Here is a 23,909-nt window from a genome sequence, read left to right as displayed (position 1 = left end):
AAAATTTCCAGTAATGATCCTAAGAGTTTGCCGAAGTCGCTGATCGCAGTTTCAGCAAACATTTTAAAAGGGTTAGGGTTGATCGGAGTTTCCGCAAACATTTTAGAAGGGTTAGGGTGTTTCCGCAAGCAAACAAACTGAAAAGATCGAGAGAAAAAACTAGAACAAAGCCAAAGTCGCTGATCGCAGTTTCCGTTTTTTTCGCAATTTCCGCAAACATTTTAAAATTTTTGGTAATGATCCTAAGAGTTTGCTGAAGTCGCTGATCGCAGTTCCGCAAACATTTTGAACAAATCTTTTATTTTAGGGTTAGGGTTGATCAAAGCTTCCGCAAACATTTTAAAAAGGTTAGGGTTAGGGTTGATTGGAGTTTCCGCAAACATTTTATAATTTCTGGTAATGTTCCTAAGAGTTTTCGTTTTAAAATGCTCTTGGAAACTGCGATTAGCAACTTCAGCTTTTTTTTTATTTTTTCTCTCGATCTTTTCAAGGTACGAATTGGTCATGGTACGAATTAGGTTGCATCCACCGTAAACTTATGTTGTAAATTATTTTGCCTCGCCTCTTTGATTGCTTTTTTCATGTTTAATTTGTTACTTATTTTTTTGTTGAGGGTGGCTGCTCGACTAGAAGACCTTCCAGGTCACTTTGCAGCCACCTGTTGCAGTATCCATACATTCTACGTTATCGTTTGTTTTATCTGACTTTGCTGAATATGTGTATACTCGCAACAAAATAAATGTCAATCAATATATTTTTGGTCGATTTCAAAATATGAGGTGATGGCATTTTTAACAAGTCAAGTCAAGTCAATTTATTTTGTTTTAACAGCGCCATATATTATGTCTAACCCTAACCCTAACCCTAACAAGGGCAGCTCTAGACTTGTACACCAGCACCAGCTCCCATTTATCTTTGCTGAAAGTACTTCACTTTTTTTCAAGCAATAAAAGTCATGCACAAAGGCTGAAACATGATATTGGTAAAATTTTTGATAATGCTTCTGATTATTCAAGATGTGAAGTGTAGTACACATTGGGTTGTTACAGAAGATGGAAGAATTCAACAACAGGTGTGTTTTTTGTACTTTCATTGACTTAGCTTTCATGATGAATTTTTGGATACCGTACTGTATCAATGCAACCAATGGTGTGCTAATTGTTAAATTGTGGATCATAGTGAAATAGCTTATAGATCCAATGATAGAGCTGCTGGTTTAGTAACCAAGAGTTTCAGTCAGTGCCAGATTTACCACGAGACTGGAAAGGCTGAAGCCTAGTGCCTCGGTTTGGGGCCCTCAAAATTTAAGCTCTACAACATATAATATATATTAAAAAAAGTTTAGAAATATATTTGTCGAAATATGGCTAGACTATGTATTGGCTATGCTCATTGCAGGCCTCGAAACTGAAGGCGGCCATGGCCGCAATTAACCTACAAAAACCGACATTTTGTCCGCCGGGTCTCGCCCTTCCGTCGGCCGCATTTTTGTCCGCCATGAAGTTTCGAGAAAATTTTACGCAAGCGGCCTTGTGAATAAAGTACTGTGCCACTTATAATCACAAAGGATTAGAAAGCAGTCAAAGCACCCGATAAATCACAATACACACTGTCTATGCTTGAATTGTTAACATTATTGATTGACCAAGCAGCTGATGTCTGACGATAAGCAGGATGCCAGTGACATCACAATACACTTTATTGATGCGATATATTCAGTCTTCGAAATTAGGCGATGAATGCCGCATTAGCGTCGGCTATAAAAATGCCGAGGCCACACGAGCGCTTGTAAGGTTAGGGTTAGACATTCCTCCCGTTCGCACAGCCATAGATTTGTTCCTTATTCAACACCCTGATGGAGCTCTACGAAAAAGAAAGAGGCGTGTGGATTGGTAGGCCTATCAAAGCCCGAAAGTCGCAAAACGTGGACGCTTCATTGCGAACGGCAAAGACGGTGTAGATTTACAACTAAGTGATGAGCGTCTTGATGTATCTGATTCCAGTGATGACGCAACAACCTCCTGCTCCGATACAGCATCTGATGATTACGATTCTGACAGCTAGTTCTTTATCAAACAGACTTTGTGTTGTTTGCAGTATCCCAATTGTGCCGAAATTATGTTAGTGTATACGTAAATCAAGGCAATCTTTTCGCATTGAGCTATTAATTTGTACCTGGTTGAGCAATTAACGTTATTTTGTGATATTTCAACATTGCTAGATGTCAAATTAATGTAAAACAAACATAAATTTCTTATTGGGCATTGTTATGCAATATAACCCGCCGGAAAATTAAATCGATTTGTGCTGACTCGAACGTTAAATCAACCCAAAATTAACTTACTTCCCCCCCCCCCGTGAGTTATTTAATGTGAATTACTGTAACAGCGTGCGACTGGCGCATCATGTTGCTCACTTTATCGCTACTTTTGGTATTATTACATCACAACAAATCAAACAATGCGGTCGTGATAGACTACTGTAGTACATTTTTCGCTTCCCGTTTTACATGTTTTGGTACAATTGTTTCGTAATAAACGTTCACAGCAATTGCCGAGGCAATTTCAACTTTTGTCGTTTGGCCTCGGCAACGTTTGTGCCAAAGTAAAAATATGCTAATTTTGAAGACTGTATGTTGATGGGTGGTGAAGTTCCGATGGCCGCCATGTGCTTGTGATTGGCCGCCGAACAGCTTGCTTCAGTCAGACACGTTTGGCCGCCGGAAAAAAAAAAGTTGTTTCGAGGCCTGTCATTGCTTATTATTTAATTAGTTTTTCTATTACATGCAGTAAATAAATGGCGTGCTGGCTCAAAATTCGTTTTTGTTGACGGTGGACAAACGTGTCTGGTCTGAGCAGCTATCTTGGCGGACAAATTTAGTCTCACCGCAAACACACCAATTTTAGCATCGATCGTCATGCTTAATCACTTTATCTTGATAGTTCTTCGCCATTTGAGAACTATAGCTACGGTTTAGAAGGCTTTTTAAAATTTCAGCAAAGTTACTCTGAAAGGCTTTCATCAGACCAACGAAGTGCGCCTGAAGAGTCAAAGCGCTGTGTAGCTGCTTAATACGTCACATAACTGATTAACTTCCACTGAACGAGGTCGTGTGGCTTCTTGCGTCACGATGCTCTGTGCACAAGTAGGAAACTTCTACACTAACGTTACTATTTTCTGCTGTGCAAAGTTTCTTTAGGGTTTTTTTTTAGGTGTATTTTTGCGTGTCATGTGAGCGAGCAAAAGTGAATCGTTCCTGAACCTTTTCTTTCTTACTGTAATACCAAAACTTAACAAATTTTGCTGCATCTTGCTGTAGTAACCTACTCGAATAATCTATTTTTGTAACCAACCTTGCCTTATCAATATTACTCAGAGATCAAAGCCAGACATTGTGACGTAAGACTTAAACTAAGTTGCACGTGATTAGTGTAGAAGTACCGGTACTCCCATCAATTCTCAGCAAAGAATTCACCTTTGTTACGCTGATTCAATGTCACCAATCATTGATGCAACGTAAAAATCGAAAGTTTTCCTGCTTCAATGGAAGCTAAGAGATACAGTGTTTACATTTTCTAGATGCGAGTGAAATTATATTATCGCAACAATTGTTCGAATGTTCGTGCTATGCAATGATGATTTGTATCGTTAGTTCCTATGTTATTTCTCGGCGGACAAATGTGACCAATCTAGATGGTACTTCTCGCGGACAATCGGACATGGCATGCTGTGACTGCGGACATGTCCGCCGTGAATTTCGAGGCCTGGTATGAGTGTAAAGGTTTATTAAAAACCAAGACTTTCATCTCATTATATACTGGTAACTTATTTGTTATACAAAATTATAAAACTGTTAATCTTGCTATTGGGGTAAGTTTGGTATAATATATAGTCAAATGGGGTAAAACAATTTTTTTTAGAAAGGTTGTCCTAGATTTTTTAGCTTATCAAGTATGACCACTAAAGTTGGTCTCAATATAGAGAGCATGTATGTCTACCATCCCACAATGAAATTTTTTAAATCCATTAACTGGTTTGAAAATTATGCACAAAATACCTGAATTTTTTTACCTTATCTTCGGAGTAAAAAAAAACACCTGTTAGTATAGCAGCTTCTTCTTCTTTATTATCATAATATAATATTGATTTCATATGTTTTGCTATTGATTTCATATGTAGTGCAAATGATTCTCCACTAGAGGAAAGAAGCTTGGTGTAACTCATATATCAAGGACTGTGAGAGATGCTGAACCCATAGTCGAAACCGACGGGATGGGTCATGATGATGATGTAAACAATTTTGCCCACTATTTTTATATATGCACGCCATTCTGAATTTGAACTGCAGCTCTAGTTTGAACGTGCTCGGAATGGCCCGTTTCGGCGAGTCCGATTCGACTAGTCCGATTCGGCGAGTTCCCTATTCGGCGAGAGCCTTTTTCGGCGAGTGCCCTATTCGGCGAGTTTGTGAAATTTTTAAAAGGAAATTATCGGGTACCGTAGCCTAATTACAATTGCCGTTTTTACATCGTTTTAACGTCGCTAAACGTTGAAATCGTGCAGAAAGGAATAAAAAGAAAATGTTTGAACTATTAAATTAAAATTCGTCATGTCAGTTCAGTTATTTTTATTTTTGACCATCATATCAAAAACAATACACGTCAACATAGCAAAGGTAGAAGCGACAAAACGCGAACGTTAAAACGTGCTTGAATTCGTCATGTCAGTTCAGTTATTTTTATTTTTGACCATCATATCAAAAACAATACACGTCAACATAGCAAAGGTAGAAGCGACAAAACGCGAACGTTAAAACGTGCTTGAATTCGTCATGTCAGTTCAGTTGTTTTTATTTCTGATCATGATATCAAAAACAATTCACGTCAACATAGCAAAGGTGTAGAAAAAGGTAGAAGCGACAAAACGCGAACGTTAAAACGTGCTTGTAACCGAAGTAAGTTATTGAGTTGAAAGAAATTTGGCAAGGTTGCATCACCTTCAGAAATATTTAAGATATGAAGGAAAAATAAAACAAAGAAAATGTTAGAAAAAAAATAATGTTTATGTCTATAAGTTAGTACTTTTGAATAGTTAAAATCATAGGCGCCTAACTATTTTTTTGGCCGTGGGGCGAAAGCGTGTTTCATCAGCACCAACGTAAATTCAACGAAATGTCACGCAGATGGATGACGTAATTATGTCGTCACACTAGGATTGCTTTTATTGCCACACTCGGAGTTATCGCTACGTTCGACCTGCCGTTAATTATTATAAACAAAGCTCGACCAAAACACATGCTATGCGTCTGCGTTGGCTAGCGGTTGATGGACTGCGACTCTTTAAGCTAAGCACAACATAAAGTTTAGCAACGAACTAGATTTATTAGCATGAAACAAGAGACGAAAAGGTTTACTAAAAGGTATACTGTAAATGGAATGAAAATACTAATTTGATCATATGCTTGAAAATATACCTGTTGCAAGCAAAATCATTCATGTTTACATCAATTCAACAGCACGTCACCTTTAATAAATTTAAAAGTTGCTGACATCCGTAAACAGCCCTTGAAAAATAGTTACAGAGAGACGTTTGATTAAGTTTTCGACTTGACATTGCTCCCTTTTCACTACAATATCGCAACTTATGGCTGACCAGCTTTCAAGTTCCAATTCGCTGTAATACGCCCGTTTTCGTGTTGCAGATGAAACAAAAGATGCGCATATTTCCCGCCTTTGATCGGGTTTCCATGGCAACGGACGTGTGTGCGCCATGCAGTTTGCGCGAGTCCGTTGTTGTGTTGATTATGCCGCTTGTGCGACTGTGGGCAGTGTGGTTTGTACCAGCCCTTGTCACGTTGGTTAGTGGTAACCTCGGGCCGAGACTTCAAGTTCATTTTCACAGCAGCCGATTCACTGCCACGACAATTCTCTGCAGAGGTTTCGGCTTTCGAAAGCGACAGGAGGCTGTTTGCAAGCGCATTAAGTTAAACGCATGCTGCGTCAACGTAGCAAATTATGTTGTTTTTGGTTGCATTCAACATCTGATGACATTGAATCGACGCAAAATGGTAGATTTTTGCTATGTCACAGGCAGCAAAATCAGTCATTTTTACATTGATTCAACGTCTGCAGACGTTAAATCAACGTAAAAATGACAGATTTTTTTGTCTGGGGTGGGATTGTAGCATCGCTACTCGTTCTAGTGATTATTTACTGCGAAGCTGTTGCGGTTTGCATTTAAAAATGTTTTCCTGCTGCCGATCGCTAGTTCATCTATTGTTTTATGTATCAATGCCGCATAAAAAGTTGCTCCCACGCGGAAATATGCGTGGGGGCCTGGTCCCCACGGCTTAGGCGCTTTTTCTACACCTTTGCTATGTTGACGTGTATTGTTTTTGATATCATGATCAGAAATAAAAACAACTGAACTGACATGACGAATTCAAGCACGTTTAAACGTTCGCGTTTTGTCGCTTCTACCTCTGCTATGTTGACGTGTATTGTTTTTCATATGATGGTCAGAAATAAAAACAAATGAACTGACATGAAGAATTTTAATTTAATAGTTCAAACATTTTCTTTTTATTCCTTTCTGCACGATTTCAACGTTTAGCGACGTTAAAACGATGTAAAAACTGCAATTATAATTAGGCTACGATACCCGATAATTTCCTTTCAAAAATTTCAAAAACTCGCCGAATAAGGCACTCGCCGAAAAGGGCTCTCGCCGAATAGGGAACTCGCCGAATCGGACTAGTCGAATCGGACTCGCCGAATAGTAGCAGACCCGAACGTGCTAGGGGGCGATTAAATTTCGCGAATTGTGAATCCCAAAAAATCAATCAGCAGTTTGTCAATAAACATACAACTATAAAACAACAGACAAGAAATCAAACAACAGTTCGTGTATGTGTGATTGTATGTGTTATGCACAATCACTGCACTATCGATCGATGGATCTCTCCGTGCTCTCAATCTGCGCTATATCGACTAACCTGCAACACTAATCTTAACTTCGGACCCCCAATTCCAACTACATCCATTGATCATTCGTAACACATGCATACATTGGCACTGATGCATCCAGAAGTTTGTTTTTGTATCTTTTGGTGATATCCTGCTTCACTGGCGCCGACTTACGGGGTTGCCACGCCACCCCGTAACCACTGTGGCGGGGTGGCAGCCACCCCGTTTAGGTTACATTACTTATATACTGCAAATAAATGTAATTTGAACGGACGTTTAAATCTTTTTTTGATGATTGGTTTTTGCTTCAAGTCAACGTAAAGCAAGAGGTGAACCAATACAGTATTGCGAAGAAAATGATTGTTTTTGTCACAAGCATGATACTCGCGTAACATCAAGCAAGCTACGTGTAGATTACGCAACACGTGGCTACGAGTTTTTTCCTTGTTGTTGTTGCGATCGTTTTATTTGTTACTTGTTATAAGTCATTGTTACATTTGTTAAGTTTACAATGGGATTTATTAATCACTAAAATACGATCTTTCCATTGCCTCCCTCAAAAATCTTTTTTGAAAATTTTTAAACTGCTCATAATATCGCTATAAATTATGCCAGCTATAAAATACTTGGAAATAAAATTATCTCGATGATTAATAGCTCCACCCTCCACCTCCTAAATAAATATCTATTTTCAAATTTCATTAAAAAAATGCAATTTTCGAAACTTTTTGAGTTTTATTTAAAAAGTGCACTTAGAAAAGTAGCAGTTTTAACGTTCTGCAAATTTACACGTTTACATGATTCTATTCGAGGAAAGCTACACCCCCTGCCAATTCCCAATAATAAAAGCAACCTTTTTCAATTACTCAAGATTTTGCATTTTGAATTATTTTCCGATTTCAATTGGAGTGTACTGTCATCTACTTCATGCTTTAATTTCTACTTTGTTATCTACTTCATGCAGTAATATTGCGTGATAAACTGTGGGGCAGGAATTTATTGGTCTGACATAGGAGTTGCTTGTTACATCATAGAAAAAATTGTCCAGTAAAAGTTTTCGCCGACATTCCAGTTTTATTCAGCTTAAAGATGCCACCGAAAAAGCGTTCAAAATTGCAGCCCTCCATTGAGTCATTTTTTGTTGCGTCTAGTCAGGATTTCAGCCAGCATGAAAGTGACCAAATGCCTGAACGAAACGAAAGTGTGCCACTTCCAAAAGACGTTAGCACGATCAGGGAGGTGGAAGAACCGAGCACGAGCAGGATAATCGCTGTTGAAGGGAGAAGCTATCAAAAAGCGTGGGAGAGCGAATTCCCGTGGCTAGAATACGTTAGATGCAAAGATAGAGCATTCTGTCCGATTTGCAACTATTTCGCAACTGCTTGATTTATTTGCAAGCAATGAAACAATTTCATTAATGCTTCCAAACGTGGTCTGCATTGTGAAAATATACTTATCGTTGCCTTCCACCACCTGCGAGGCGGAGCGATCGTTTGGTGCACTTAGGCGCATAAAAACCTACTTGCGATCTACCATGACGCAACAGCGATTGAACCACGTCCTAATTTTAAATGTTTATCAAGCTGAAGCTTCACGGTTACAACTTGACCAGTTGATTAACAGTTGGATTGACAGAGCTGTTGTTCGCAAAAATACTTTTTCCACATGTTAAGTGTCAGAGCAGCAACGTAACAATAAAAGTCACGACATACCTCCTGTGCTTTATTTTAAAGTTGCTTTGTAAATTATCGAGATCAGGTGTGAAAAGACAATTGCATCTATGAAACACGCTTAGTAAAAATCAAGCAAAAACATGCAGTTTGAAAGTTTTTAGGTTGCCATATTGTGCTATCCGCCAGTCCGTGCAAATATAAAAGTTGGCGCCTATGTGCTGCTTGGCAGTTGATGTAACACCAATATGAAGCCAAAACATTCCATAAAATGCACTGTTTTTTTTACCCCAAATCAATGAAATTTATTGGGGTAAAAAAACACGTCAATAATAATCTACACAAACATTTTTAGGCCCCAGTCTTTGTTGCATCAAGTGGGTCTGCTACTATTCGGCGAGACCGATTCGGCGAGTTCCCTATTCGGCGAGAGCCTTTTTCGGCGAGTGCCCGATTCGGCGAGTTTTTGAATTTTTTAAAAGGAAATTATCGGGTACCGTAGCCTAATAATAATTGCAGTTTTTACATCGTTTTAACCAGTGATTCCCAACCGCGGCTCCAAGCTAGCCTTCTTGCGGCTCTCACTGACCCCTAAAAATCCCACAAAACATATAAAAAATTAAGGCTAATTATTTTTTGACTTGTCAAAATAGTTTACAAAGTCAAAATTGTTTACAAACTGTGCATTGTCGTTGTGTCGTAGAGGTTGGACTGTCATTGAACTTTTCATTTTACATCTTACACCAGGGGTTCTTAACCAGGGGTACGTGTACCGTTTGGGGGTACGAAGTACCAAAGCAGGGGATACGACATGTGAAATTATAAATCAAATCCTATTGCAGTTAATGTGGCCACTGTTCCTGATAATTTACAATTGGAGTTGCTACTTGAATTTTGGAGTCGAGTTCCAGAGGGAAAGTATCCCAACTTGAAAACCAATGCCCAGAAAAATGCCTCTGTATTTGGATCAACTTACGCATATTAAGCACTTTTCAGCAAAATGATCAGAATCAAAAATAAATATCACAATCGGTTGACCGATGAGCACCTCAAGCAGCTACTGCATCCTCTGCAATTGCGCCTCGCTTTGACAAACTTGGCTCAAAGCCAATGCCAAGTTGGACATTAAATTGATTTGTGATATTTTTCTTGTTATAGTGTCGCTATTCGTTGGTACATGCTTTCATGCTTTAAAATTTTCGTTATAATTACTTGAGTGTTTTCATGCGGCTCCATACGCACTCTGAAGTTTGAAATTCGGCCCCGACACCAAAAAAAGTTGGGAACCACTGGTTTTAACGGTCGCTAAACGTTGAAATCGTGCAGAAAGAAATAGAAAAAAAATGTTTGACCTATTAAATTAAAATTCGTCATGTCAGTTCAGTTGTTTTTATTTCTGACCATCATATCAAAAACAATACACGTCAACATATAGCAAAGGTAGAAGCGACAAAACGCGAACGTTAAAACGTGCTTGAATTTGTCATGTCAGTACAGTTGTTTTTATTTCTCATCATGATATCAAAAACAATACGTACGTCAACATAGCAAAGGTGTAGAAAAAGGTAGAAGTGACAAAACGCGAACGTTAAAACGTGCTTGTAACCGAAGTCAGTTATTGAGTTGAAAGAAATTTGGCACGGTTGCAACACCTTCAGAAAAATTTAAGATATGAAGGGAAAATAAAAAAAAATAAAACGTTACAAACAAACAAAAATAAATCATGTTTATGTCTATAAGTTAGTACTTTTAAATAGTTAAAATGATTAGTTTGGATCAACAAATGTGTGGCCTACAGCTTGGATTGAAAGGAAATTATTTTTATTCCTTCCTGCACGATTTCAATCGTTTTAACGGTCGATTAGCGACCGTTAAAACGATGTAAAAACGGCAATTATAATTAGGCTACGGTACCCGATAATTTCCTTTCAAAAATTTCAAAAACTCGCCGAATAGCGCACTCGCCGAATAGCGCACTCGCCGAATAGAGAACTTGCCGATTCGGACTAGCCGAATCGGTCTAGCCGAATCGGTCTCGCCGAAGCGGGCCATTCCGGCATCAAGTAGCCTCACAACATAGTACTCACAATATAACATTTAAACATTCATACTACCAATCACTAAAACTGAGCAAAAACCTTTAATTAATTCCTCCGAAACTTTTTTTGCACCCTTTGCTTGCCATATTTACTGTATTGAACATATCTCTTGTTTGTTAAATCCAATTTTTTTCCTCTACCCCCCAAAGTATTCACCAGAGACAACTTAAACAGTAACTGAAAAAGTTGAGGGAATATCTACTCATTTTAAAACAATTAAAACTATTAATACTACAAAAAGTGCTCAATGCTAAGCAAAAAGGCAAAACAGAGCGATTTAATCTACTCATTTTAGATGTAAAATGGTAAGTGTTTTTTTTACCCCACTTGACTACTTATGTTTTTGGATAGCATGTCATAGCTTTGTAGATTGTTTTTATTTCTCACTGTAGAAATAGGTTTCTATTAATTATTATTAATTTTTTGATATAAAAGTTATAGAGCTAAAATTGTATATTTCAGTTGGAGTCTTCATTTGCTATGAAGCAATCAGATGATTTGGTGTCATTTATGCGTCAAGAACGAACCCATGCATACCTTAAGGTACATCATACTTTGAAAATTTAAATGAATTTAAAATTTGCTTGAAAACATTATATAACAGGCCTACTGAACATTGTGACTGAAAAGACCTTATTATTTTTTCACCATCATGATGTAGGCTACAGTGCCCAGGAGCATACTTTACACTGTGGATGTGGTGCTATATAATTGCTGTTACTATTATTATTAGCATGATCATTTGATAATGTATTTGTTGGTTAGTATTTCCTTCGTGGCTAGTAATTTCACTGTAGAACCTATTTACTTGGTGAAATATAAACGTGATTAATTAATTCTTTGCAGTGTTTGCTGATGTGATTTTGAGATTTTTACTGTTATATTAACTTGGCATTGAAAAAGAAAAACTAAACTAGATTTGATTTAAAAAACCAATAGTATTGTCTTGTTGATAGGTAAATAGAGCTTCAAACAAAGTTATTATTATTAAATCGAAAAATTTATTATTATTATTTGAAATAATTTATAGAAAACAAAAGAAAAATTATTAAGCGAACAGTCAGAGATAGAAAACAATGAAGACAAAGATTTGCAGTTGGAAAGCCGCCATTATCGCCAAGATCCAGACTGCAGAGCAGCTGGTACAGTGGAATGTTTGTAGACCATCTGCACCTGTGCAGAATAGTGCAACATAATTGCAAATTTCAAGCACAATATTGTAATAATTTGCCTCCACTTGCAGTACTTACATGTAGTTTATGTTTATTCTTTTTCTATCAGTGTATTTATAATATATTATAAATGATATTTTTCTCTCAATGTGTCATTGCGTCACAAATATGAATTCATCTGTGTATTAAGTTTACTTTTTATGTTTTATCTCATATCTGTGCTAGATACAGTGCTATAGAAAAAGACACATGATTAATCTTCTGAACTATTTATTGCATTATAAAATGCAAATCTTTGATTATACTTAACCCACTTCATTTTCCAAAAGCCCTATGGTGCCACTAGTTTATCTTCATTCTCTAAATGTACTTTTATATATATATATATACTCATAGGCGTCGAAATAGGGTGGGCCGGGTGGGCGGCGCCCACCCTGCCGTGAAACGAGGGTGGGCAAAATATGTTTCGCCCACCCTGTTTTCATGACACTTACGAAGTGGTCGTTACAATTATTTCCGTTTTTGTTAAACGCTGAATTATCCAACCAATTGCAGCGCAACTTCTTGTTTTACGCTATGTCTCTCGCCAGGTACCCGACAGAACAAAGCAATTCCACGACAACAGTGCGTTGAAAAAAGGCGGTACTCACTGCATTGTTGTTGCTATGGCAACTGCCACACGCTGGCAATTCCTGGTGGGAGAAAGCCGCGTTTGATCTTTTCTCCGAATGGTCTCACTTTGGTTACGTCACAATTAAACTTCAGTTCGGGGCCAGCGTAAGAGAATATGAATATGACATCACAATGAACAAGACAATAAAATAACCGATACAAACTAAAGACGTACTGACACAATCGCTTTTTACAAATGAAATCTTTCCTCACAAACTTGTTGCTGGGTACGAATTGGGGCACCGCGCGATGTTGTCATTTCATTATTGAAAAGTTAAACATGAAGCAAAGTCAAACATCTATTCGTGCAATCTTAAAACTCCAAAAGGCGTCGAGATGATAACGCTAAAGCCACGTCCAGCACGAATGAACGTAGAGATGACATTGATGAAGACTGTTTTTTTTTCGCTGAGACTTTTTGGTCATTTGTCCGAAATGAGAGAAATAAAACATAGTAACTTTAGCGGGTTTTGCATACTTTATTTCACACAAAATATAACATAATTGAATAAAATAAACTCAAACGTTTTCGACACGTACGTGTGTCCTCATCAGGAATTAAATCTGCAATACATAAAATAAAAAATCGTAAGATAAATTTGACTATGCACTGTAACTGTAACGACACTCTGGACTGAAAGCACAAACTGAACAAATGATACGAGAATGATTGCGAGTAGGAAACAGATCACGTGAGGTGTAGACTACAGGCATTGGACAAAACAATTAGAACACACACAAAAGGAATGATGAGCCACAGGCGAATAACTGCCGGTTGAGAGATGGATTGTTACGTTTGATTCTTAAGGCTTCCATGATCTTAGTCTGAAAATCAGATCTGCCTCGAGAGATGATTTTAAATTGGTCGATCGAGACATTGTCAGTGCACGTTTCACAAGAGGCGATGTGCTCTTTAATTGCACTTTTAGTTGTTAGGTTTGGGTTTAAGTGCTCCCCGGCCCTTGTCAACAAATGTCTGGTTGACATACCAATGTATGTCTGGTTTGCGTCACGCAAACAACTAAATTTATACACAACATTTGAAGAAAGAGCAAAGGGGGTAGGCGACTTCAATTGAAAATATTGGTGCACTTTAAATGTTTTATACACAGGATGAATGTCACATGAAAATTTCTTTTTTATAAGTTTAGCTAGATTTTTCGCAAAAATTGTTGAATCTTTTCCTAGGTAGGGTATATTAATGAAATAACTAAAATCTACTTCTTCAGGCGTGTCTTTTGGTTCATCAGCCATGAAGGTGTTTAAGACTTTATTGAAAAAGTGAAAAGGATATTCATTTAAATAAAACATGTTTTTTAATTTCTTGATTTCTTTCTGAAACAACTGATCATCAGAACACACCAAACGAGCACGAGATAACAGACACAAGATTAAACCAGATTTCCATCTCCTAGGGCATAGAGCGTTATAATTTAAAAGCAAGCCAGTGTTGGTAGGTTTTCGCCAAATCCAGGTGTCAAAAGAATTGCCTTTAATTTCAATTTCAACATCTAAAAAAGCGATGGTATCATTGGATTTTTCAAGTGTAAACCAAACCCAAACCTAACAACTAAAAGTGCAATTAAAGAGCACATCGCCTCTTGTGAAACGTGCACTGACAATGTCTCGATCGACCAATTTAAAATCATCTCTCGAGGCAGATCTGATTTTCAGACTAAGATCATGGAAGCCTTAAGAATCAAACGTAACAATCCATTTCTCAACCGGCAGTTATTCGCCTGTGGCTCATCGTTCCTTTTGTGTGTGTTCTAATTGTTTTGTCCAATGCCTGTAGTCTACACCTCACGTGATCTGTTTCCTACTCGCAATCATTCTCGTATCATTTGTTCAGTTTGTGCTTTCAGTCCAGAGTGTCGTTACAGTTACAGTGCATAGTCAAATTTATCTTACGATTTTTCATTTTATGTATTGCAGATTTAATTCCTGATGAGGACACACGTACGTGTCGAAAACGTTTGAGTTTATTTTATTTAATTATGTTATATTTTGTGTGAAATAAAGTATGCTAAACCCGCTAAAGTTACTATGTTTTATTTCTCTATGGTTCAACAAAGCAAACTCTCTACCAAAGCTTTGTCCGAAATGACTTGAAAAAATTCGGTCATTTTTTATTTATTTCGGTCATTATTTCTGATGAAAATATTTCCTTTCAAGTAGCTGATACAAACCAAAATTTGCACTTCCTGACTAGCTACAACATTAAGTTTCGCTGAGAAAGGTTGTTTTTTTCGGACATTTTGAGCGAATTGACTATATATTTTTTCGGACATTTTGACCGAATTGACTATATTTTTTTCGGACATTTTGCTAAAAAATCGGTCAATGACCGATAAATGACCGAAAAAAAAACAAAAACAGGATGAAGAAAGCAGTGCTTCAAGGATGGACAGTGGTGAAGTCAATATCTCAGGCAATGCACCGGTAGTTGCACAAGACAGCATGAGCCATGGATCTCTACCTGCTCCATTTGACGTTAGCATGCTGCCGAATCAGCTTCCGGCTCGGGAAGGCCGTGTGTTGCAAAGGAAGCTTTTTTTCCGAATTCCAGTGGATGCGTCTTAACCCTGATGGAGTGATGGGTCTTGTTACTGTAGCTGCTGTTTGTGGACCTCGGAAAACAATCGGTTGTCTGCCGCAGACCAACGGAAGTTATACAGCGGCAATATCCGCGCAGTCAGCAGTCACCTGTTCGAACATTTTGCGGCAAATCTGAAGGCGTCACTTTAAAGATAACAGGTCACGCGCTTTTTAGGTCGCAAAGGAAAACATAAAAGAAGTTTGTTTAGTTTAGCAGCGCTCATAAGATCGCAAGGCGCAAGAAAGCAAACATCAAACCTATTAAAGCTTAATTGCTGCAGCGACGCTAAACGCAGTCTTTGTGAGAAAGACTGACCACTGCGAATTTGTGAACATACACATTCAATAAAATCTGTTCGAAAACTCTCGCCCACCCAAAATTCCTTTATTCTAAGAAAAAATCGATGCCTATGTATATTGTATATACTTGTTTGCTTTAAACAAGCATTTACATTGTTATAGGGCAAAAACTTCTTGACTTTGACTTGTTCATCACATCAGTGCTGCCCTTTGAACACAAAGACATCAAGGTGTGTTATGCTGTTAAAATGCTAAACTCATTGAACTTTTGATTGAGTAGATAAGGTTGGATGGAGAGTACAGTTTACTCCACGTATTAGTTACTGTTGTGCAATTTAACTTCTGCAATATAAAATTTTGTTAAATAAAAGGTTGCTAGTCTGCCAATTAGCGATTCTTTTCATTATTTGAAGTTTTGATTGATTTTTCTAATTTCAAGTTGGTAACATGTGATAATTTATATATGTTCGTTTACTGCTTTCCAAATCTGATGAAAGTGAAGGTAAAAGCAATGACAAATAAGTTGATTTATTGCTTCACTGACGTTCCGTGCACCATGAAAATGCGCATCCTCAAAGCGAATAACAAACAAAATAAAATTTATAAAGTTATATTTTGGCCAACCTTTAAAATGTGTGTGTGTAATTTTTTCTTATTTTGTATGTTATTCGCTCTGAGGATGCGCATTGTCATGGTGCGCGAAACGTCAGTGAAGCAATAAATCAACCTGTTTAGTGTTTACTGTTGCTTTTACTTTCACTTTCATCAGATGAACGTTGCAACTAGTGCTAGAAACGATAATTGTCCTGATGAGCATCCAAACTTTTCAGTATTGAGTGTATGGAATTAGTTGTTGAGACTAGCCTACTCTCTTCGCAGGTGTCCGATCACATTAACCTCGTAACAGTTCCACCAGGAAAAGTTCATCAACCCAATTGCACAACAGCTCACGATCTCCCCTTCAGCGTTCATGCTTATGACCATCTGGAGGTTTTTTTTTAAATTTTAATCAACCGAATTTTCTAGTTAAAATATATGTGTTGTTCACTGACGTGGTAACTGTACAAAGACTATAGTAGCCTACCACTTAGTTGTGTGAAAAGCATGATTTGTCTTGTGAATACTTTAAATCAAGTAACTGTGATGCAATAACTTGAAAATACTAATAAGAGGAACCTAGAAAGAAAATTGCATGTGCTGTAGCCTAAATGCCAACATTAAACTATTATGTATATATATATATAGTGATGTTAAATGACATATTTGGATGGAATTGCACGAATGCGATTTGGATTTACACCATACAGCCCTGTTTTAACAACAGCTCATGAAAAGTTCATCTTTTCGTTGGCTACGTTCAATAATGTCGAAATGAGCATCCTTCGTTGTGAAAATAACGGCTAATGGCAGCTCGATTGATTTTTGGTACACTTTCCAAACCAAACGCAATGTGTTTATTGTACCGGTATTTAAAAGATTTTCTTTGAAGTTAATGAATTTAAAATTAATGTTATATGTTGTGTGCATGTGATGTACTTAAATAATTTGTGACAAGAAGTAATAAAGCATCGTGCCTGTAGGATTTGTTTGTGTCAGGGTGTTCAAAATCGTCACTTGTTCCCAAACCATGTGGTTAGCGGCTTAAAATCTACTATGAGCTTCCTTGAGGACGCGGATGATGCGGCTACAGCCATCTTTGAAGCATTCCAAAAAGTGAGTGGCTTTCTCAATATCATAACTGGTTTAAATCATTCGTTTGAAAGTTATCGTTTTCTGAACGATTTTCTTGTTGATTTTAAACTTTGTCTATTCATTTTCTTTATCACGTTGAGTGCTCAAAAAATTCTTCTAGTCTTGATGAATTAAAATGCAATAGGCTATATAATATATACATATACAAGAACGTTTATATTTCCAAGAATTGTGCTTATATCTACATACGTTTATCATTTATAGTGCTTTCATGAAGTGCGGTGTTATACTTTCTTGGTATTTACTTCTCAAAGTGTTTATCTTAAGTGTTGCCTTTATTTAGAATTCTTCTTCTTGGGTGTTATATGATCTTGCTGGGTATTACTGGAGGATGAAGGGAGATTCAACAGAGGCTGTTGAATGTTTAAGAAGAGCTTTGCATTTCTCTCCGGAAAAGTACAAAGACATCGCTTTGGTTAACTTGGCCAACATTTTACACAGGTCTCATATTTTATTTGTAATAGCCATGAAAAACATTCTGTAGACATACCTTTTATTCTTCGAGTTAAGCTTGAGCTAAAACTGCCTTCTACTTTTCAGGGCCCAATACATAGTCAATGCTACTGTTCTAATGCACCACGCTTTGGAGATATCAGACGAATATAGCATTAACTTCTTCACGTTGGCTAACATGTATGCTGCACTTGGCGAATACAATCAATCAATTTATTATTTTGAGCAAACATTGAAGCGCCAAGTGGACTTTGAAACCGCAAAAAAGAAATTGGCTGCAGTAAAGTGCGAGCTTAAATTGCAGGTATTTTAATTGTTCAAAGAAGTTTGTAAAAGGGTGAAAAATATGCAAAGCTGAAGAAGAAGTAAATAAATTTACAATTGATGTAAAATTTTGAAATTCGTTACGAAACTTTGACCGATAAAAAACAAATGACGTTTTGTAAATACGATTTAGCAATTTGGTTCACTCTATTAACTTTTTGTGAATCGAAGCGGTTTTCTATCTCATAAATATGTTACAACGTACTTTGCTTTTCATTCATCTTAATAAATTAACTGACTTCCTTTTTATTTTACTTGTTCACTTTTAATCCCTTGCGCGCAAGCTCTCGAAAATTGGTATGTTTACAGCGGTTCAACGCTTGCAAATGCTTGATACAATTTGCTCTTTCCAGTTGTCATCTCACGCAATGCCAATATTCCAGGTAGCAAGCAGCAGTTTCACAAAACGACGGTTTACTTTTGTGTACTGACTCAAACTTCGCTTGTTGCGTTCCAGACAGCAAATCAGCCGTTATTTTTTGCATTAACTTAACGTCTGCAGACGTTGCAGTGCGTAAAACACGACTGATGTGCTAACTAGGGTGCGTGGCATCTGTCTTCAACAGGGTTGTAGTGGCTGCAACGGGTGGGCTGTTTTTTTTTGTAAAACAAAAACGTTTTTTTTTTTAAAGGACTCAGGTAGATTTACAAAACTAGGGTTGCCAGATGAGGAATTCTGTTTCAGTTTTCAAGAAAACATCTTATGGCGATACATGTGACGAAGCAAAGCTTTTTCTCAAAAACATTCAAAAGTTTTATTTTCAACAACTAATCAAATAAATACTGCAAAGTTTGGTGTTCATCGGGATTGTTATCTTTTCTAGCATTAGTTTTATTGCAACTTTTGCTAGAAAAAATAAACTAATCAAATTTTTGTTACATTTAGCAGGTTAGCAACCACCAACTCAATGCCTAGGAATAGGAGCACGATTTTTCACATGAATATATATCGCATAAAAAATATTTAACTTATTCTTAAATCAATAAACAAATTCCTCAAAACAAAATTTTTCAGCTATTTTTTACGTGATAAAATCGATTTTTAATCATAAAAACCCTGGCGGGCTGGGTTTTATTAAAAAACGTTTTTTAACAACCCTGTTCTTTAAAAATGTCATGCAATGGTTATTTGAAAAAATACCAATGAGAAAAGAGACAAGCTGATGGCGTTGAACGATTTGTGGTAATCATCATTCGCAGGACTTGTGCTGACCGAGTGGATGGCTTTCTTATTGACATGGATTGAATGTCACGAGTTTGTACAACTCGTTTCAGTGTCATATGAAATCTAACGTTTTGTGAAACTGCAGAAAAAGTGACGCTATAAAAAGTCAAGGGCGGAAAGTAATGTATATGTGACTTATGTGTACTATTTTTGTTTATTTATCTAATGAAGAAAAACAATTTCTCGAAGGAAAAGTTGGAAAACCAACATTTGAGCTTACAAAGGACTTTGCAAGAACTACAGAAGTACAAAGTGAAACACGAAAACTTTCTTGAAGAACAGAAACGCTTCGCCGATCTCCATCTTTCTGCAAGCATGCTAACCGATCAGCATATGGCCTATGAGCACCAACGCATGAAAGAAGGAACTTTCAGTGAGTCTTCGACGTTTTTAAATCGACTTTCCGCGTGACTGGATTGCTTGTCGGTTGTTGTTTGCTGGCTTAACACAGTGTTGATTGTTACTATCGGCGATATGTTTCAATGAACAACTTTTCTTGATTTTTTTTTATGGGCTTCTAACCTTCTGTTAACTGTCATGTAGACCCCATGCGTACCAGTTTATTTTCATTTGTTGCTCAACTCGTTTGTTTGACTTTAAGTTGATAACTAACCTCTGATAACATGAATGAACTTATGAATTTGTTCAGATCGCAAGTGTCAGGTGCGCAACCGCAAGACAGGATCAGTCCTCGTTTGCAACCTCCCCACTCCTGACACTCCGTCCTCGGTTTCCGAAGACCTCGAAGAGCAGGTCGTCCTCCACAAAGAGCCAAAACCTATTCCCATGACGCCGAACAGTAAAAAGGTTGGTATTATGGTTCTCTTGCATGTGGACAACAGGATAAGTATTAAGTCAACAACAGCAACAACCACAACAGCATCCGTATTTGTCCAATCGAATGTACACAGTAGTTAAGATTTGGATTAAGTGAACGGGACAGCAAGAGGGTTCATGTTAAAATCTGCCAATGTATGCCTTGCAAAGACACGAGCGTCGAACATAAATCTTTGTATGGGACACTCTTATACTTTTGACCGTGTCTTTAGTTGACTGACATTGTAATTTTTATTTAAATTAACTAAGTACATAAAGATCAAATCCTACTTTATACTTTTCCCTTTTCGGTGTTGAGAGAATGAAGTTGAAGTCTGATTCATAGCAGAAATGGATTTATTCAAACTTTCGCTGCCGCCGCGACTGCTTCATTAGTATGTAACTATGTATCCCATTTAAACATGCAGTTTTTGTTTTAAAGGAGAACATCTCTATTCGTCGCAAGAAAACTACAAAGTCTAAACGTAAGCTTGAGAGAAACTCAAACACCACCGAACCTTTGAAGGTAAATTGAACTTAGTAAGTTAGCACTGCAGTTGGTACGATTGTTATTCAACCTAAAGGATGCTTCAGAATTCATATGTTACATTTTGTATTGCAGGATGGTGAAAAAAGCACATGTGCTGGGGAGCGTAAATACGATCCACTGTATGACTGGAATGTAAGTCTACTATTGTACTTGCCAACGTGTTTTTTTAGGCTATTTTTTTCATTTCTACTTTTCTGTAACATGATCGGCAGATGTTACCTAGGGTTGTGTTTATCACAAACCCATGATTCATGTTTTAACACGCCGCATCTAATGATTGTTCAATTGTTAATTGGTGTTAAAATTATGCAGAATTGTTCCTTTACCTGAAAGTCGAACATTGGTGTGTGGGCAATGGGGATATTTTCAACAATCGGCGGGTTTGTGGAGTGATTCCAGCATTTCCTTTTATTTCTGTTGTTTTCACACTTTTATACTTCTAACCCTTTACTCAACTGATTTGTGCAGAATCCAAACTGGCCTGCATATGAAACGTGCGAGGATTATGCCGATCACTACCGAGCGTGGGATGACTTTCCTTCCGCCTATGTTGACCCTGAAACTAGAGGATTCAAGTCAGTATTTTGTCAGAACAAGAGCTAATATTCTATTTTTAATGTAAATGTATTTTTAAGGGCGTAAAAACACAACATTTTTTTAGCTTCCGATTTTTTTAAAAACTATTTGTATCTTATAAAAGGACGACATAAAATGAAGTGTTTTGCCAATACCAAGCCAATGACAAGAATGAAAGGCATGCCGGCAGTACTAATAAAAACAAAAGGCAAAACAAAATGGAGGAAGTGCATACTGCATATGGAGATCACAGCTGTTCAAACATGATTAATCTGTTGAGGAAGATTAAGATCTTGTTGTTAAGCAATATTGTTATCTAAACTTAGTCGTTGCGTTAAGCACTTTATAGATCATCTTTGAAGTAGCTTTATTCCGTGATAAGCTTTGATTTAAGCTGTAAAGTTTCTTAACAGCCTATTACAATGATGGACTTTGTTCACCAAGTTTCAGTTTTTTATGTTATCGTTTCATATTGTTTATATAAGCAAAGACCTTTCACGTAGCTCAATTTCCTTTGTAAATGACCTTTGCAGAGTTCGCGAATTGCTCACGTCGTACATTGGCATAGCCGACGGTGAAATGCACGGCTTGCCCTGGAACAAGCCTGACTGCGCCGACCTTGAAAGCATAGAGACCACGCCATACGATGGAATTGTTCAATTGGATTTGACTGCGCCCTTGTTCAAACAAGACACTTTTCTTCACACCGTAAGTCGTGTAATGTTTCGCCTTGTCCTAGTTTATAGGTTTTTATCTTTAAAAAAAAGATTAGATGTAACTCGTGGCTGTGATAATCATGCGTTATATCCTACCCAGACAGCAAATTAGTCGTTTTTTTACATTAACATAACGTCTGCAGACGTTGATTCAAACGGTTGATTTGTTGCCTGGGTTGTTGAACACTGCTTGCGCTAACTTTAATTGCTGAAGAACCTACATTGCACTGTGCATACAAATAACCAGAAATACTTCGGTAACTGTATTAATTCAACGTCATACTTTAACATCAGTTTCTCCTTATGCACGTCAACGCGGGTCGAGTGTGGCCTGATGATCTGGGACAACGTATACGCAGCGCTTTGCAAAAGGCATTACAAAATAAGGTGGGCACTTTAACGCTTGAATTAGGAACGAAGCTTGATGAAATGTTTTTTTAATAATACTGTTTCCTTTACGTGCACACAGCTTCCTCCACTACAACTGCAAGGCAGATGCAAAATCTTGATTTGGCACCACATTCAGTCCGTTCGTGTGCTTGCTATGTTTCAACCAAAACCGTTTAAGTTCCTTTATTCAGCTTATAAAAGTCACTGTTTATCCGTTATAATTGATACATTTAACAAGAACTATGTCACAAAAATGTAAAAAAGCGGAATGCGTTTGCTGTGTAACAGCTACCGCTCCTCTACGACACAATAAAACACATCCTCAGCCACTGCTCCCAAGTTCCTTCGTGTGACGTCACTGACTTAAAAAGTATCACTAACAATGTTCTCATCCGCCTCCGACACTGGCGTGATTAGCTATGAATGAATCACACAATATTAATTTCGATCACACAATAGTAGCTAGAATTTTGTTGAAGTTTTCATAGTTTAAACAGGCTGCGAAATTTACTTGAATATAAGACCTCCCTGTTTCGTGACACAATCATATTGGTTCAGGACGATGAGAACATCTGGGTGTTGTACAACCTGGCGGCTTTGTTTTGGCGAGTCAATGGGGACAATACAAAAGCCGTCCAGTGTTTACGAGGAAGCGTCCATCGTGCGCCAGAGGAACATGCCGATATCCCTCTTGTCAGTATGTCCAACGTTATGTAAGTGGCATTTTCAACATATTTTTCAATACATGGTGAAGACTTCAGCCTAAGAAGACTTAATTGTCGCTATCGCCTGTTTATCAAGATTATGTCCGAAATACAGAAACTAACCCAGCCAGCAAACTTCTCCTTTTTCACGTTAACTTAGCGTTTATTGACGTTGAAATTGATGTGCAAAAGAACTGATTTGGTGGCTTGGTAACACAGTTTTGCTTTGGATACGTTCGGTTGTGTTCCACTAATAAAACTGAAGAGCATACGACCCTACCAGTCGGTCAGCTGCTTTCAAAGGTTGCTTTATTTATTCCCGAGCAACACAACCACGCACTTCCGCCATTCTGTATTTGCTGCTCGTTTTCTGTTAAATTTTCCTCCTTATGTTTGTTTGTTTCCTATATTGTAAAGTGTTGAACCATTGGCAACGTGTCCTTAATGAAGACACAAACTACTGAACCGGTGACACTTGCCATGTTTACGTTACTTTATCAATACCTAGCAATGACTATATTTGGAACTGTGCTGTCTTTGGTAACTGGGCAACGTGTGCTGTGAGAACCTGACATATTCCTCGTCATAGTAAAAGTGATAATGGTGTAAAATGAAGTTTGCGAACCGCTCATGTTTGGTGTCTGGTAAGTCGCATTGAAATGAGATAGAATACATCTCAAAAAGTGAAAGGATTTGAGAATACAGTTGCAGTTTTTTCTAGTAGAACCATCGCTCATAAGGTTATTCTCTAACAATTTTCAAAAAGACGTTGGCGATATCAGTCTGACATGTCTGCTTTTCTATGGAATTTCAACAAAACAATTTCTTTCAGGTACCGCATGGGAAAGTTGAAGGACGCTGTTCATTTGCTCATCTACGCATTGAAAGTCAACAATTCAGAGGTTAAGCCGTTGTTTCTGAATGTTT

The 23,909-nt window shown here is 37.5% G+C and overlaps 1 protein-coding gene across 2 annotated transcripts in view; it reads left to right on the top strand.

The window, feature by feature from the left end:
- Window positions 1-940: 940 nt before the first annotated feature.
- Window positions 941-23,909, top strand: part of LOC145770809 (tetratricopeptide repeat protein 17-like) — a 32,516-nt gene continuing 9,547 nt past the window's right edge. Inside the window, exons 1-17 of one of the 2 annotated variants that reach the window (XM_082582537.1) lie at window positions 941-1,072; window positions 11,197-11,277; window positions 11,765-11,876; window positions 15,639-15,706; window positions 16,356-16,466; window positions 17,073-17,189; window positions 17,512-17,669; window positions 17,769-17,985; window positions 19,420-19,603; window positions 19,880-20,037; window positions 20,489-20,572; window positions 20,669-20,728; window positions 21,065-21,171; window positions 21,706-21,880; window positions 22,183-22,275; window positions 22,837-22,991; window positions 23,815-23,884. In XM_082582537.1, the coding sequence (XP_082438663.1) occupies window positions 974-1,072; window positions 11,197-11,277; window positions 11,765-11,876; window positions 15,639-15,706; window positions 16,356-16,466; window positions 17,073-17,189; window positions 17,512-17,669; window positions 17,769-17,985; window positions 19,420-19,603; window positions 19,880-20,037; window positions 20,489-20,572; window positions 20,669-20,728; window positions 21,065-21,171; window positions 21,706-21,880; window positions 22,183-22,275; window positions 22,837-22,991; window positions 23,815-23,884 (2,049 nt within the window). In that variant the 5' untranslated portion in view covers window positions 941-973. Of the gene's footprint in view, window positions 1,073-3,685; window positions 3,768-11,196; window positions 11,278-11,764; window positions 11,877-15,638; window positions 15,707-16,355; window positions 16,467-17,072; window positions 17,190-17,511; window positions 17,670-17,768; window positions 17,986-19,419; window positions 19,604-19,879; window positions 20,038-20,488; window positions 20,573-20,668; window positions 20,729-21,064; window positions 21,172-21,705; window positions 21,881-22,182; window positions 22,276-22,836; window positions 22,992-23,814; window positions 23,885-23,909 lie in introns of those variants that run through there. The other variant, XM_082582546.1, reaches the window with a different exon arrangement.

The sequence above is a fragment of the Aplidium turbinatum genome, chromosome 1 (assembly GCF_918807975.1).
Source record: "Aplidium turbinatum chromosome 1, kaAplTurb1.1, whole genome shotgun sequence".
In the NCBI taxonomy this organism is placed as follows: Eukaryota; Metazoa; Chordata; class Ascidiacea; order Aplousobranchia; family Polyclinidae; genus Aplidium; species Aplidium turbinatum.
This window is presented reverse-complemented; position numbering and strand designations above follow the sequence as displayed.